This window comes from Macrotis lagotis, chromosome 1, assembly GCF_037893015.1.
Source record: "Macrotis lagotis isolate mMagLag1 chromosome 1, bilby.v1.9.chrom.fasta, whole genome shotgun sequence".
Classification (NCBI taxonomy): domain Eukaryota; kingdom Metazoa; phylum Chordata; class Mammalia; order Peramelemorphia; family Peramelidae; genus Macrotis; species Macrotis lagotis.
Window position 1 is genome coordinate 925,094,745 of NC_133658.1, and position 16,624 is coordinate 925,111,368.

The 16,624-nt window shown below is 49.7% G+C and overlaps 2 protein-coding genes across 4 annotated transcripts; both read left to right on the forward strand.

Moving 5' to 3' along the window:
• Window positions 1-6,630: 6,630 nt before the first annotated feature.
• Window positions 6,631-9,452, forward strand: LOC141510038 (natural cytotoxicity triggering receptor 1-like). Its single transcript, XM_074220002.1, has 5 exons — window positions 6,631-7,004; window positions 7,077-7,109; window positions 7,257-7,556; window positions 7,842-8,138; window positions 8,203-9,452. The coding sequence occupies exons 1-5, from the start codon at window positions 6,941-6,943 to the stop codon at window positions 8,286-8,288; spliced, it is 780 nt and encodes a 259-aa protein (XP_074076103.1). The 5' UTR covers window positions 6,631-6,940; the 3' UTR covers window positions 8,289-9,452.
• An 80-nt stretch (window positions 9,453-9,532) lies between these two features.
• Window positions 9,533-14,560, forward strand: LOC141510037 (platelet glycoprotein VI-like). 3 transcript variants are annotated; one of them, XM_074220000.1, is made up of 5 exons: window positions 9,737-9,835; window positions 9,912-9,944; window positions 10,051-10,335; window positions 13,940-14,233; window positions 14,325-14,560. In XM_074220000.1, exons 1-5 carry the CDS (start codon window positions 9,802-9,804, stop codon window positions 14,408-14,410), a joined length of 732 nt encoding a protein of 243 aa, XP_074076101.1. In that variant the 5' UTR covers window positions 9,737-9,801; the 3' UTR covers window positions 14,411-14,560. The 3 variants fall into 3 exon arrangements, with proteins under 3 accessions (XP_074076100.1, XP_074076101.1, XP_074076102.1); XM_074219999.1 differs by having other exon boundaries at window positions 9,533-9,944; XM_074220001.1 differs by lacking the exon at window positions 9,912-9,944 and having other exon boundaries at window positions 9,741-9,835.
• Window positions 14,561-16,624: the final 2,064 nt, after the last annotated feature.

Here is a 16,624-nt window from a genome sequence, read left to right on the forward strand (position 1 = left end):
GTTTTTTAAGGGTTGTTTTTTTTTTTTTGCAAGGCAATGGGGTTAAGTGGCTTGCCCAAGGCCACACAGCTAGATAATTATTAAGTGTCTGAGGCCGGATTTGAACTCAGGTACTCCTGACTACAGGGCCAGTGCTCTATCCACTATGCACCTAGCCACCCCTAATAGTGTTTTAGAGTAATAATTTAGCATATTTAAAAGTTAATATCATACTAAATTTTTCTTTGTTATAACTCAGATATCCCTTAAAAGATCAAAAGAAAGTCAAATTCTTTTGAATATATTTTTAACCCTTTAAACTATTCACAACTCAGCAACAAAACTTTTTCAAGTTACATTATCAATTTATGAAGAGGAATTAGGTATTTCTTTTAAAATTAAACATACAAATTTTTAAGATTGTATTCAAATTTTGCATCCAAATTCTAAATTTCCACAATATACCTTTCAGATCAACAGAACATTTTACATAAAGTAATCCTTAATTTGTAAACTTTAGGGTAGCTAGGTGGCACAGTGGATAGAGCACTGGCCCTGATCAGGAACTGATCAGGAAGACTTGAGTTCAAATGTGGCCTCTGCCTAGTATGTGACCTTGGGCAAATCACTTAACCCCATTGCCTTAAAGAAAGAATTTTTTTTAAATTGCAAATTTCAAAATATCCATTTAAGCCTAAATATCGGTATTATTTTTTGTTGTTTTGGGGGGGGGTTGTTTAGGGGTTTTTTGCAAGGTAATGGGGTTAAGTGGCTTGCCCAAGGTCACACAGAAAGGTAATTATTAAGTGTCTGATTTGAACTCAGGTACTCCTAACTCCAGGGCCGGTGCTCTATCCACTGCGCCACCTAGCTGCCCCATCTCTATTATTTTTTAAAACAAATTTTGAGTTCAGAATACCATAACAGCTAGCCTGTGCTATTTTTTTTTAGATTTAGAGAAAATAAGAGTTGAGAGATCCAGGAGAGAAGCCTCCAATGTGAATGATATAGGGAGAAAGAGAGAAGAGATGGAGCTACAGAGGGAGAGGAGAGGAGAGGGAAAGCTGCAGAGGAGAACTGAGCAGCAGGGGATCAGTGCAAAGTTTAAGAATTAAATGGGTTGGTTTTACCTAAGCTAGGAATAAGAAAAACCAGATTCTTTTTATTCTGAGAGAAATATAATTTTTAGCCAAAAGAAAAAAATCATAGAAAGAAAAAAAAAATGGAGAGCCACCACTCCCACTTCAGAGAGAGAGACAGAGAGACAGGAGGACAGAGCTAGCCAATCCAAATGATAGAAAACAGCTTCACTACTTTGGGAGATTCATTTCTCCCAGCTAGAAAGGAGAAAGGGTCCTTAAATACCTGTAAAGGTCACAGCCAGCCAAACCAAGCAACAGTTTTGCCTTTCACTCCTTAGCAGCTTAGGAAAGAGGTAAAGGAGAGGGAGGGAGGGAGAGAGAAACAGAGACAGAGACAGACAGAGAGAGAGGGGCAGAAGAGAGAGAGAGAGAGAGAGAGAGAGAGAGAGAGAGAGAGAGAGAGAGAGAGAGAGGAAAGAGAGGGAACCCTATCAGTCAGTCCAGAACATAAAGAAAGTTAGGAAGAGAAGAACAGCTCTTTTCTCCTTCAAAAACAACATGATTTTCAGGAAAAGTTGTCTTGTGGCATCAAATTGTAAGTTTTTGGAAAAGAAAAAGTTTTGGATTTCCCCAATTTCCTTGCTGTGAAACAGAGAGAAGGGAGAAGAAAGCAGAGGGACTGTATCTCATCAAGGGAGGGGACAATGAAGAGGGAGACTGGTCAATCAGAACACAGAGACAGGCCAGTCAACCTGACCAGGCCAAGAGCTCCATTCTATTGGTACCACAAAGAACACACAATTTAAACAAGTACCCACAAACCTTGGGTCAGAGCATCTTGAACTAAAGAGGCCCAGAATTCCAGGAAAACCCCACTTCGCTCTCAGACCAGAGGGTCCAAAAACAAAGACTACAGGTGCTCCAGAGAAGATCCCTGGCAAGGTTTTTCTGAAATGTCACAATGGACCCCCTTCGCACCATCCTTAGGTCAAGGGGCAAGTGCTCTCCAGCCAGGCTGGAAGACACATGCTGGTCAAGTGGTGAGTGGATTAATTACAGGTGAAGTCCTCTCAGGGTTAAGGATGTGGCCCAAGGGGCCCAGGACATCCTTTTTTACTGACCATGAGAATCCTACTTTTAGTCAAATAGTCATGAAGGGCAGTAGAACCGCTAGGTCACCTCACCATCCGGCAGGAAACACACTGTAAAAATATTACATTCCTTTCTTTGAGTGAGTTGCTGGGGTAGATTCTACCCCCCAAAACCCAGCCATTGGGCTGAAGGGGAAGGGGGTTAGGGTGGGGGAAACTTTGGTTCAGACCTATATAAACCAAACTTGCTGTGCTCCAAGTATGGCTCTCTGACTTTCACTATCGGTGTGTCAGTGAGTCCCCTCTTTTTCTTCAGAAAAAGTAAATACTTTCTTTTGCTCCAAATGAGTCTCTGAGAATTTCTTGTAGGGTAATTTTACCCCACACAGTGGTAACCCTTAAATCCCTAAAATCATAGGTCAAATCAGAGAATAGTTAATTTCTAAATAAAACAATTGAGTTAAAAAGTGATGGCCAAGGGGCTGCTAGGTGGTATAGTGGACAGAGCACCGGCCTTGGAGTCAGGAGTACCTGAGTTCAAATCTGACCTCAGACACTGCATAATTACCTAGCTGTGTGACCTTGGGCAAGCCACTTAACTCCCATTGCCTTGCAAAAGAAATTTAAAAAAAAAAAGTGATGGCCTCACCTTATCCTATAGCCAATTTTGGCTAGGCTCAAAATCTGTTCCAGTTTTAGTTTTAGGGATGCCATATCCAGCATTGTTAAAAGGAAGTCTGGTCTACCCATTTTCAAGTCAAAATTGTCTAAATCTACACGTGTCATCCAAAGCACTGGTTCAGAATGGAGCCAGGATTTTAAAAGTTACAGACCTTTCTTCCCAAGGAACACCTCTGACTACAGACCAAGGACCGTCCATCCAAGTGTCATGGGCACCAAAAACTGCCAGCCCTAAAACTGAAGGAACCTTAAAAATTAGGGTGAAAATAAAATGGCAGAAAATATAGACTTGACACTTTTAAGTTTTTATTCTCTAAGATCTTACCTCTAAAGCTTAAGGTGGAGGTGATCATAGTAATGACTACATTTGGCTGGACTTTTACGTAGAAACAGAGAATAGAGGAAATGATTCATCTTCTTTGTGACCCAATCAGAATATCTCTGACTAAAACTTCTCTTCAAAACTTATCATCTTTGTACAATATTGTCTGAACTCTGGTTCCTCTCTTCCTGGTAGGACCAGTCTTCCAGCATTGTGGTCATTGTCCTCCTGAGTTTGTAATTAAGATAGGGAAAGATACTCTAGAGTCTTCATTTCTAACTGGGGATATGAATCCTGAGTATCCTCTAAAGAAATCAATCTTTTACCAGGGTATAGTTTAAGAAATTATTATACTTTAACAACAGTTAATGTCAGAATAGAACATATATATAGTAAGAGAATAATGGGGGACTTGTGAAAGAATAATTTCTCATAAATATATTATGAAAGAAGATCAATTTCTATTAGAGAATACTAGACTTCATATGGGTCACCTTGCTCTCTAGTTAAAAAGGAAGACTCCAAAGGGTTCTCCCCGTGTTAACCACAAATCTAGGAGGACAATGCTTAGCATCTTCCCAGGAAGAGACAAGAGAATTTATACAAAGATGATCATCTTTGAAAAGCAGTTCTCAGTTGGTGATATTGTGCAATTTCTATGTGTAGGCTACTAAGGACGTTATTTTCCCTATTCTCAACTAGTATGAAGTCTTATTTCTTTCTATGTGGTCATTACCTCAGAATGGTTTCCCTTTATAGGTTATGGGTAAAATAAAATTTAATAAAACTTTAAAATATCTAACCTATGCTTTCTGTCATCTTATTTTAACTCTGTGTTTTTTTGTTTGGGTTTTTTCCCAAGGCAGTGGGGTTAAGTGACTTGTCCAAGGTCACACAACTAGGTAATTATTAAGTATTTGAGGTTGGATTTGAACTCAGGTCCTCTTGACTCCAGGGCTGATGCTTTGTCCACTATACCACCTAGCTGCCCCTTTAACTCTATGGGTTTTTTTTTTGGGGGGGGGGTTAGGTTTTTACAAGGCAATGGAGTTAAGTGGCTTGCCCAAGGCCACACGGCTAGGTAATAATTAAGTGTCTGAGACCAGATTTGAGTTCAAGGCCAGCGCTTTATCCACTGCGCCACCTAGCTGCCCCTAACTCTATGTTTTTAGGGTTCTTCTAATTTACCTTAAAAATCTAATTACAAAAACTTTCATAATCTTATTCAAACTTTAAATTCTTTTTTTTTTGCAAGGCAAATGGGGTTAAGTGGCTTGCCCAAGGCCACACAGCTAGATTAGGTGTCTGAGACTGGATTTGAACCCAAATACTCCTGACTCCAGGGCTGGTGCTTTATCTATTACCCCACCTAGCTGCCCCTTTTAATTAAATTCTGATCAATGCAGTAACAAAATTGTCATTTTACTTCCTGTCTTGTATAGAGAGGAATTTAAAATATAGAACTAGGAACCATGATTTTCCAGCACAATTATTCCAATTTTTACAATATACCTTTGACATTCCACTGTACATTTTACATTAAACATCCTTAATTTCAAACTTGCATAACCTTCAAAATACCCCATGAAAACCTAACTACCTCTCCATTATTTTGAGTTTCATTTTCTTAAGACAAACTTTGCTTGATTGAAGTCTTGCTATAGAGAGGAGGAGGAGGAAGAGGACAAGAGCTTCCAAGTGAATTAGATAAGAGAAACTGAAGTTCGATTGCCAGACACATTTTAAAATGGTCACTTTTACTCAAGCTAGGAATAAGAAAGGCAGACTTTCTTTCATACCACAATTTATGGATTAATATAATCCAAGGAGCCTAAATTCCAGATTTTAAGAAGGAAATTCTCATTTATCTCCTCTTTTAACTTTACAAAACAGTGGTAGAAGCAAAATAACAGGTGGCTAGAATCCACTTCCTGACAAGGGAGGACAAATAAAAAGCAAAACAGATTTGGTCCAATCAGGACAGAGAAAATTGAACAGACAGCTAACAGAAATCAAGACACGGGGAAAAAAATAACCCAAATGGAAAAGGATTTTTAAGAGAACAAAGTAAACTTGTTTTGTTTTGTTTTGTTTTGTTTTGTTTAAATCTCATTCCCGGCTTCTAATATCTCTGAGGGAAAAAGGCAGATTCCTGGGAGCCTTCCCAGGAGTCCCCACCCTTTGGGGTCAGTCAAGGCCTTGTTTGCCTTATGGGCAGGCGGGAGGGAGGCCGGTGGCGGGTGTCCGGGTCTCCGAGCTCCTCCTAAACTCTAGCACTAGTTCAGTACAAAACTTCAGCACGAGGAAGAACAGAGGGGCTTGCCTGAATAGTGTATTGGGGTGCCAAAGGCAGAGCCCCCCAACCACCATCACAGTCGACAAGGTGGGAAGCACCTGAAGCAAGTCTCTGACAAACTAAACAAGTGGGATCCCGAAAACTGTAAGAACATCCTCAACACTGGGCTAAAATGACAACAAAAACGTGGCTTAGACTTGAAGCTTGATGCTGCGCATTTACCCCTAGACCTCGGGACCAGAGGCACCTCCGGAGGCTGGCCCGGCACGGCGCGTCCTGTGGGAGAAGAGGGAGAAGCCTTCAGCTCCTGGCACTTGAGGCTTGGAGCTGCCCGGGAGGCTGCCCGGAGCTGCCCAGAGTGCTGCCCGGGAGGCTGCCCAGCCCCGCTGCCCGGGAGGCTGCCCGGAGTGCTGCCCGGAGCTGCCCAGAGTGCTGCCCGGGAGGCTGCCCAGCCCCGCTGCCCGGGAGGCTGCCCGGAGTGCTGCCCGGGAGGCTGCCCAGCCCCGCAGCCCGGGAGGCTGCCTGGAGTGCTGCCCGGGAGGCTGCCCAGCCCCGCAGCCCGGGAGGCTGCCCGGAGTGCTGCCCGGGAGGCTGCCCAGCCCCGCAGCCCGGGAGGCTGCCTGGAGCTGCCCAGAGTGCTGCCCGGAGTGCTGCCCGGGAGGCTGCCCGGAGTGCTGCCCGGGAGGCTGCCCAGCCCCGCAGCCCGGGAGGCTGCCCGGAGTGCTGCCCGGGAGGCTGCCCAGCCCCGCAGCCCGGGAGGCTGCCCGGAGTGCTGCCCGGGAGGCTGCCCAGCCCCGCAGCCCGGGAGGCTGCCTGGAGCTGCCCAGAGTGCTGCCCGGAGTGCTGCCCGGGAGGCTGCCCGGAGTGCTGCCCGGGAGGCTGCCCAGCCCCGCAGCCCGGGAGGCTGCCCGGAGTGCTGCCCGGGAGGCTGCCCGGAGCCCCGCAGCCCGGGAGGCTGCCCAGCCCCGCTGCCCGGGAGGCTGCCCGGAGTGCTGCCCGGGAGGCTGCCCGGAGTGCTGCCCGGGAGGCTGCCCGGAGCCCCGCTGCCCGGGAGGCTGCCCAGCCCCGCAGCCCGGGAGGCTGCCCGGAGTGCTGCCCGGGAGGCTGCCCAGCCCCGCAGCCAAGGGGACTAGCAGGAGAGCAGGCCGCGTGGCCCCCGGGCCGCCCCCGAGGGGGGCTGCCCCCCGAGGGGCTGCCCGAGCGTCCTCTAGCGGCGGGGGCGGGGCAGCCCCTCCTGGGGTCTGGGGGTCCCGCAGGGCCCGGAGCCTCGCCTCTGCCCCCTGCTGGCGGGAGGCCGGCCCGGCCCTGAGGCGCCTGGTGCTGCCCGGCCTAGCCTGTCCGCAGGCCGCTTCCGGCCCCCAGCACGCCCCGGGGCCCCCCTTTGACCCCCATCATTAGACGTTTCTTGGGGGCCGGAGCGCTTGGCCTTTCTCCTGTATCCGGCTCCGGGCATACAGCCGGCGCTCAATAAAGACTGAGGAGGAGGAGGATGAAGGCCCACTCCGCCTGGGGGGGCTCCAGGGCCAACACACCCCTGCTCCTGCTCTGGCTGGGTGAGGGCCCCGTCTTGGGGGGAGGGGAGGGGAGGGCCAGGGGTCCTCATGGGGTCTACCCCTCTGTCACAGGGCTGCGTCTGAGCACAAGGAGCCAGGCTCTGGGTGAGTGCTTTTCCAGCCTGCATACATTAGGCGCCGGCACAAAGCTGGGAGGAGAGAGGAAAGAGGGCAAGGACCTGGGGGGGGGGGGAGGGAGGGGAGGGGATGGCGAGGGGGCTCCCCCGGGCTCCGACCCCCCTGTCCCCGCAGAGTTCCACCCCCCGGGCCCCGAGCTCCGGGTGCGCCCCCACAACATCCTGCGGGCCGGCAGCCCGGTCTTCCTGGACTGCTCGGCGCCCCTGGGGGCCGACTACTTCCAAGTGGCCCGGGTCTCGCGGGGGGCCGGGCCGCCGGCGCGGGGGGAGCAGTACCCGGCGGCGCCCCCGGGCTCGGAGCTCCACCTGCAGCACCCCGCCGTCCGGGCGGAGCACGGGGGCCGCTACCGCTGCCGCTACCGGAGCCACGGCCTCTGGTCCCGCTACAGCCGGGCCGCCGACATCATCGTGTCGGGTGAGGGCCCTTCCCCGGCCCCCCCAGCTGTTTGTGGGTTTGGCCCAGCGAGATCCTGACCGGCCCCCTCCCCACCATTCACACACACACACAGGCCAGAGGAGCCTCGGATGTCCCCAAAGGTGCCCACTCTGGAGCCCCCGCCCCACCCCCAGCACCGGCTGTCCTCCCCCCAAGTGCCACCATGCCTTCTTCTAGGCTGCCCCTCACTCTAGGACAGGGACTGGACAAAGGGGGAAACTGAGGCCCAGAGGGGCCCTGTTGCATGGGCATCTCCTCTCACAGATTTGTTCAGCGCCCCCTTCCTGAACATCACCCCCACCAAAGCGAAAATGGGAGAAAGAGTGACCATCAGGTGCAAGTCCACCAAGGACACCCTGGTCTTTTGGGTCCTGATCAAGGGGCTGCTGGACACCAAGAACTACGTGGTGGAGAAGGTGGGGGTCCTGGAGCTTACCCACGTCATTGACAAGGCCATGCCCAGCCACACGGGCATGTACACCTGCTACGGGCACAACCACACCAACAGCCACGCGTGGTCTTACGGCAGCAACCCCGTGTTTGTGGATGTCCGGGGAAACGGTAAGTTGGGGGGGGCAGAGGGGCAGAGGAGGGGAGGCATCCCCACATCTCCCTTTTTCCACAGAGAACGGCGCCCTCACATTCTCTCCTGGAATCTACCTCCCCTATGCCGGGCTGGTCCTGATTCCCGTGCTAAATTGGTGGGCATAGTCCTGCCCGGGCCAAGACCCATGACGGATCAACCAGAGGCAGGTCCACTGACTGGACCCCATCCCTCCAATCCCTGCCCACCAGGCTGAATAAAGTGCTTCTGGTCTGTGCCCTGTAGTCTGTGAGTCTGAGGCCTCCCAGTGTCCCAGGAGTGGGGGCAGAGATGCCCAGAGGGAGGGGGCGACTCTGGCCTCCTTCCCAAAACAAACTGTCCAGAAAGGACCTGCCGGGCCTGTTTCATCTCCAACTTCAACATGAGCCAGAATGGACTCTCCATCCCTTAAAGACCCCTCCCACTGGGCACCAAAAGGACCATGGGAGCTCCTAGGGCTGCCCCCACTCCAGTTGCTTCTTGTGCTACAAAAAATCCAAGTATATATAGTCTCATCAGAGGTTGGCTTAGTTCAGACAGAAACACAACTGAGGCTTCATCAGAAGGGCTAAACCTCCCATGTTTTAATCCTGAATTAAACAGAGATTGGGCCTAAAATTATTGTTCTTATTTCTCTATAGTCGGGTACTCATGAGGGCACAGCTCCAAAGCTGGCTGCAAGCGAGGAGCCTTTTTACAGAGAGAAGACGTCTTGTCTGTCATAAAAATGCCCCCTCCTATTTCATGATCCGCTTCCAAATCAGGAGGTCTGGGAGCTGTCAGAACCCGGCAGCATCCAAATAGCAGGAGACCTCCGTCTCCTTCGGGATTTAAGATCACAAGTGCAGGAAGGCTGGGCTTTTCTAGAGATAACCACACCAGTTTACTGCTTGCTAACCACCGCCCGAGCCGCAGACCTTGGGACCATTCACTGGGGCAGTTAGGAGATGACCAGACAAGTCGGCCGGACAGAGTCCATCTTCAGATCTCTTGATGGAAAGAAAGGGACCTTAGCATGGGCAGGGCCGACATTCACACTGGAACCCACAACTCAGAGGCTGAGAAGGCCGACTCGGATCAGAAATGTCTAATGATGGACGGCCTGTGTCCACCTGAGAAGGGAGTCTGCCCCAGAACTCTGCTCCCAGGGAGGCAGGAGACCACCATTCTGCTCTGCTGGGGGGGGGGGTACGGCTCTGAGGCCTGGCCAAGCACTCCCTTCAGGACTGCTCATCTGGGCCCCCTTTATAACCACTTCCAGCATCTTTCCTGAGTCCTACAAAATCACCAACTGAAGAACGGGGCCGCCGTGCTTGGCCAGCCGTCTAGTGCGCTCACGGCCTAAAACTTGCGAGAATCACTGAATGCTGAGGCCAGTGGGTCCCCGATGTCTCAGGTCTCCTGGTCTGGGGGACCCGCCTGGGATTCCTCCCTGGGGCCCCTTCTGCCTCCTTCTTGTCCCCCGGCCCCAGTCACCTTTGGGAAGGGGCTGCCCCCTCCTCCACAAGTGGGGGGCTGGGAGGGCTACCCCGGCTCCAGGGGTGCTGCCGTCCCCCAAGGCGGCCGGGGGTCCTGGGGCCCGGGGGCGGGGCCGGGGCGGGGCTCCCACGTGCCCGGCCTGCCCCGCGGCCGCTCCGCACCATGGGCCCCTCCCTGGCCGCCCTGCTCTGCCTCCGTGAGTCCGGGGGGTGCGGAGGGCAGAAGGGGGGCCGGCTGGGGAGCGGCCTCTCACCCGGGGGGCTTCCTAACAGGATTCCACGTGGTCCAGGCCCTGGAGGACTACTGTGAGTCTCCCCTGGCCGAGGCCGGGGGGCGGCGCGGGGCGGGGGCCGATCCGGGGCGGCCCGGGGCCCCCTCCCCGCCGCGCCCCAGCTCCGCTCCGCCCCGCAGACCTGCTGCCGGCGCCCCGGTTCGAGGCGGAGCCCCAGGACCCGGTGCCGCTGGGGGAGCCGCTGCTGCTGCGCTGCCTCGGAGCCTACGACTCCTTCAACTACCGCCTGGTGAAGGAGGCGGCCCAGGAGCCGCCGGCCCTGAACGCCTCCAGCCTGGACAGCATGAGCCCGGTGTTCCGCTACCCGCGGGCCGGGCCGGGCCAGGCCGGCCGCTTCCGCTGCCTCTACAACTTCCACACCTTCTGGTCCCGGCCCAGCGCGCCCCTGGACGTCGTGGTGGCGGGTGAGCCCGGCCGGGGGCGCCCCCCGACCCGCGGGCCTCGGGGGCTCCCGCCTCCAGCCGGCCCCCTCCCCTGCGGTGGCCCCGGGGGGCGGGACTCGCGTGGGGGGGCGGCCAAGATGTCCCAAGCCCGGAGCCCCGCAGCCTGTCCGTGGGGGTGACCGGGGCCTGGGGAAGATCGCCGTGGCGACCAAGTGGAGGAGACCCCGGAGGGAAGGCGGGCGCCGCAGCAGGGCAGCCAGGGCCCCCATCCAGGGCGGAGCCCCTCCGCCTCGGACGCACTCGAGCCCCAGCTCCGCTGTGGGTTCAGTTGGAAGTGCTACGGTTAAGAGCCCTGCCCCCCCCCAGGAATGGGGGGGCAGCTAGGCCCTGTCCGAAGAGCTGTCCAGTGGGAGGGGGCGGCCCCAGGGACAAGGGAGCCAGAGGGGGCCCAGGGGCTGGCCAAGCTGGATGTTAGGAAGGGCTGCCTAGAGACCCAAGGGATGTTGACCTTGGCCGAAGGCCATCTCCACAGAAAGGAGGCACTTGGGAAAGCAAGCCACAAGACTGACCCACAGACATTTGTCCAGATCTGAACAGGTGCCATCTCCAGATGCTCTCCTCTCTCTGTCTGTTTCCCTTTGTCTTTCTTTGTATCTCTGTCTCTCTCTAAAGCTAAGTTGGTGGTGGGTTGTGAAAGGCTTTCAAAGCCAGGTGGACAGTGATGCCGAAGGGGAGGGAGCCATCCTCTTTCCTTTCTGTTACCGGGTCCAGATAGCAAGCCTCCCGGGACAAGGCCTGCTGGCATTCCTCTCTCTTCACAGCTCTAACCAAGGTACTGTTGCACTAGTGGATAAAATCACTTTTCTGTAGATGAATAAAAGTGTGAGGACAAAAGTTCATCCTCTCCAGGCTCAAGGGTAAGCCTCTTCCCAGTCTGTCAACTCCAGCTGCCGGACAGACAATGGCAATGGTGACCCACCTTCCTGTTGCCTCCCAGTTGGCATCTCCTCTTTCAGATCTCTGCACTTTGGTGAAGCTTGGAGATGCTACTTAGCTTGGAGATGGCAGCATCTCCAAAGACCCCTTGGATCTGTCAGTGTTCTGTCCAGGCAGTTGTGGGCCACAATAGAGTCTGCCTAATGGTTTCAGTTCCAGGGCTGAGTATTGGTGGAGCAGTCGAGGATAGTGGGGATTCCTCTTTATCTTAGGGAGATTTGTTATCTGTCAGTCTGGGAAAGATAATGAGCTTCCTTTCTGTCCTTCTAACCACCTGGTCACCTCATGCCTTGCAAGGAATTTGGTAGGAAGACAATTTTTGCATTCCATAGGACTGGCTCCACAGTCTCCCATTTCCTTGTTGTTGATCTATGTTGATCACCAAGCCCAGACTCCCTCAAGGTAAGTAATAAGCCCCATCCCTTAAGTTGTCATCAAAAACCCAAGGCTATGATGACAAATATTTTAACAACCAGCTCTTCCCAAAACAAAGTACATACTTTTAAAGGTTAATCTCCCTTATTGCCATTTCTCCATCCCTTCCTTAAGTCTAGTCACCAAGAAAACCCCCATCAAGCCCTCATTCTCAGCATTTACAAACTGACCCCAGCACACACTGCATAAATCCCTCCATTTATACCAACAAATCTGTACAACTTAACCATTCTTGGATTTTGTTGGGTGTACTCACAAGGATGTTACCCATGGAGGGCCCTTTGATTCTACTCTTGGGTCTCAGTCATTTTAGAGACTTCACCCAAAAAATGTAACTTTGACTTAACATTCAGTACATTCCAAGTGTATCTGTTATTAGCTTTGATTAATGCTGGATGAATTAATTTAATGTCTGCTTAGTAAAAAAAAAAAGTCTTAGAAAGTTTTGACCTGTTAATCATATATTTTGAGAATATCCTCTTGCCTTCTTTTTTGTGAGGAAGCATATATCTTTTTATCACTGCCTTAGGACCCCAGATTTTGTTACCCTGGTCCCCTCTTCAGGTCTGAAAGCATACAGCAAGACTGGTGTGGCTTAGGAACAGCTGGTGTAACTGGACTGCCACTCAGTTTTGATTTCAGGATGCCAGGAGGCTCCTGCACATACAATCTCAGCCTTCTCTATGACAGTTTTACACTCCTGAGAAAGAAGCTAATGGTTCAGTGGTACAGTGGCACCTCTAGACTCATGCTTTAAGTCATCCATCTCTCATTTCTTGGAATGCATTATTGGGTCCAAATAATAATTGAGATAAAAAATATTGGGGGATGGGCTTTCTAGAGCAGCTAAATAACTTGATTTCATCCAAATTCAAATTCATTGAGTAATTAGGAAGTCTTTTCATTTGGAGATCTCATTTAACTCTGTTTAGGAGTTTAGAATTGTGATGGGCTTTTTTTTTCTCTGAAACAAGCCATATTTCCTATGAATTATACACATCCTGCTGGTGATGTGGTTTAAATTTAAAACAGCAAGTTATCATTACTCTTATGACTGCTACTATTACTATTAGCCATGTGACTTTGGGCAAGTTCTTTCTCTTTCAGACTGTTTCTCCAGCTGTAAAATGAGAGGTATGGATGCAATCAAAGGTCAGTTCCCTCCCAACTCTAAATCTGATGAAGCTAGGAACTTACTTGCTCATGCAGGGCAGCTAGGTGCAGAGCACTGGCCTTGGAGTCAGGAGGATTAGAGTTTGAATCTGGCCTCAGACACTTGACACACACTGGGTGACCTTAGGCAAGTCAGTGGACCCTGACTGCTTCGCATCCAGGGTCATCTCCAGTTTCCCTGATCCATATCTGGCCACTGGATCCAGATGGCTCTAGAGGAAGTGAGGCTGGGAACTGTGCACAGTCCCTTCACTCAAATCCAGTTCATGTGTTTGTCAAGACATCACCTCCCTGATGTCTTGGTCTTCTTCAAGAATGAAAGACAGACATTATTCTTTTTCTCATACAAGGAAGTTCTTTTTCCCATTTCACATGAGACTTTTCAATGGTACAGAGATAAGCATCTATTAGGGTTCCTCTGCCTGAAGCTTCTAGTGGCTGGAAATCATGCTATCAGTAGATGGATAATTGTGGCGCCTCATCCCATAACCCCATTAAGTTTAAGCAGGATCTTCTTCAGTGTGCCACCTAGGGGAAAATCATCCCATCATCCTCCACCCCACAATGCTCTTTCCTGGACTACCCTGTTCTCTTCATTGACATGGCTCCCAAGCTATGGATTAGAGCTGGAAGACATTCTCATCTAACCCTCTCATTTTGTAAAGGAACACATTGAGTTTCAGAGAGGGGGGGCAGGACTGGCCAAATGACAGTTCTTTCTTCAGACCTCCATTCCCCTGGATGGAGCCAATCTGTACCCTCTTCCTCCTCCCCCCTCGTCTTCCTCATCAAAGTGGTCTCAAGCTCCTTCAAAGTCAGTCTAAGAGAGACAGAGACTCTCCACTGTACCTCCTGGAGAAGGGGCCAGAATTGAAAGTGATGAGGAAAGAGGGTCTTCTAGTACATGACTATATCCAGGAGAAGTTAGACCCAAAACTGACCCTCTCCCTGTCACAGCCCATAATTAGGAATTTAGGAGAAGAGATCAGCTCCTTTTAATTTCCAATATCTCTTTTTGCAGACTTCTATGAAAAACCCTTCTTGTGGGCAACTCCCAGTCTTTCAGCATCCATGGACAAAGATGTCACCTTTCACTGTAACTCTGCAGTAGGCTTGGACAAATTTGTCTTGTACCATGGCACTCCAGAACAAGGATTCAAGACCATTCAGCCCCAGAGTATCAAAAAGAATGAGGCTGTCATCCCACTTCACAACAGGACAAAGGAAATGAATGGGGAGTACAGATGCTACGGCTACATGAGTAGTGAACCTCATTATTGGTCAGCTGCCAGTGATATCCTAGTGCTAGATGGTGGTGAGTGGCCCCCTGGGATCGGAGAACTGGTCGGGAATTTGTATCTGGGCAGTTATGTGGTCCTCCACAGTCTCTTTCCCTCTTCCCACAGTGGGTCACCCTCCTGGGCACTTTAACACAATTCATCTTACCCATGTGCTCGTGGTCATGCTTGGTCTGGGAATCTTGCTGACTTAGTCCTGGGCACAACTAAAATGGGTGCAGAGTTGAAGCCAGAAGACCCAAATCAGAGTGGCTGAAGGAAGACGGGCAAGAGCCAACATTCCTCCTTCCCAAGCCCAGGTTGGGATAAGCCCATGTGAAACCAGTAATAAAGAACTGATTGTATGTGCTGTGTGGTTTCTGTGTTTGGGGAGAAGGGAGTCTGGCCAGATAAAAGGCTCCTTTGAGGAAGTCAAAGGGGAATGCTTGAACAAACTATACAAAAACTTCAAGATTTTTTTATTGCTTTAAAGATTATTCCAAGGCCTTTAACTCAGTTCCACACTTATGACTTATCCATGAATTACAAAAAATACATACAGTGGACCCAAATATAATAAGACTATCAGAGCATTTGTTGTACACATGGAAAACCATTCTCCATTTTGAAATATACCAACAGCATAATATTATCAAGATTAGAAATAGAAATGGAATCAAGATGGCAGAGTGAGAGGAAGCAGGAACCTAACTGCTCATTATCTCTTCCTTACAGCAATCTAGAAAGTGTACCAGGCCAGTTTCTGATCAGGAAGGCCAAGAAAAAGCCATCGTGATTTGTCCAGGCCAGGGAAACTTAGACAAACAGAAAGACCTGAAGATGCTGGAGTAGGTCTGGGCAGGAGTAATATAGCCAGGACCAAGAGATATAAAGTGTACTAAGGAGCCCTGAACTAGCCCCAGGTGCAGGAATGGAGGCCAGTTCTAGGTCACAGATGCAGAGAGGAGCAATCGGGAGAGGGCCGTCACAAGCATGGGCCTTAGCTATGTACTGCACAAAGAACAAATTCCAGAAATAGAATTGGGTGGTTCCGATTCCAGGAGCAGCAGCTAAGTCTGCAGTGGAATAACTGGGGCAGGAATCCCAGACCAAAGGAGAGCCTCCCTGCAGAGGCACTCCTGTGAGTGAATGAGTTCAGAAGCTGCCTACAGAAACTCTCAACCAAGCACAAGCCAACAGACCCAAACCTGGCCGAACAACTTGAGAACTCAAACCAGGAAGGCAGCGAAGAGACCTCTCTTTCCCTGGATCATACCACCTTAGGAAAGCTTGCGGGACCCCAACCTGAGGTGTGCAAACAGCAGAAAGATGGAAAAGGCAGAAGCTCAAGGTGGATATTGATGCCCAAAGGAAGCAGAGCCCAGTTATCAATCAATAAACATTTATTAAATGCCCACAATGTAGCAAGCCCTGTAGAATCTCACAATTTAATGGGAGCATAAAGTCAAAGCCTAGAAAGATTAGCAAATGAAGAGTTCATGGAGAAGCTCAAGACACAAATAGAGAAGAGAATGACTCAAAAACATCTACAACAAAGTCTTAGGGGAAAATGCAGCTCAAACATAGGTACGAGAAGAAATCCTAGAAGAAAGAAGAGGGTTTTTTTAAAGCTAAAAGTTATTTTTAAAATGAAATGAAATGATAGAGAAATGAAATGGTAGAGAAAAATGGGGAAATAAGTGAGATAGCTTTCTTTTATAAAATTAAATTAGCTAATGAAAAGATATGAAAATGAATTGAGTTTGAAAAAAGAGGTACTGAAGACAACAACTCCTTGAACATTAGAACTGGTCATTAGAAGCTGGTGATTTCATAATATTCAATAATAAAAGCTTAAAAGTCTAAAAACAGATGAAAATATGAAATATTTTGTAGGAATAACTGACTTGAAAAATAGATTGAGAAAAAATAATTTAAGAAACATTGAACCACCTGAAAACCAAGAACAAAAAAGAAGACTGCATCATATTTCAAGAAATCATACAACAAAATTGTGCAGATCACTTAGAACTAGAAAGAAAAGTAGGTATTGAAAAGAATCTACCAGTCACTCTTTTTTTAAAAAATATTTTTTTTTTACTTATTTAAGGCAATGGAATTAAGTGTCTTGCCCAAGGTCACACAGCTAGGCAATTATTAAGTTTCTGAGGTCACATTTGAACTCAGGTCTTTCTGACTCCAGGACCAGTGCTCAATCCACTATGCCACCTAGCTGCCCCTTACCAGTCACCTCTTGAAAGAAATCACAAAATGTAAACTTCCATGAATTTTGTAGCCAAAATCCATAACTCTCAAGTCAAGGTGAAAATACTGCAAGTAGCCAGAAAGAAAGATTTCAAGTACCAAGTTGCAAAAGTATCAGAAAGGATTTAATACCCAGAATTCTAAAGTAACTTGAAAACAGATAA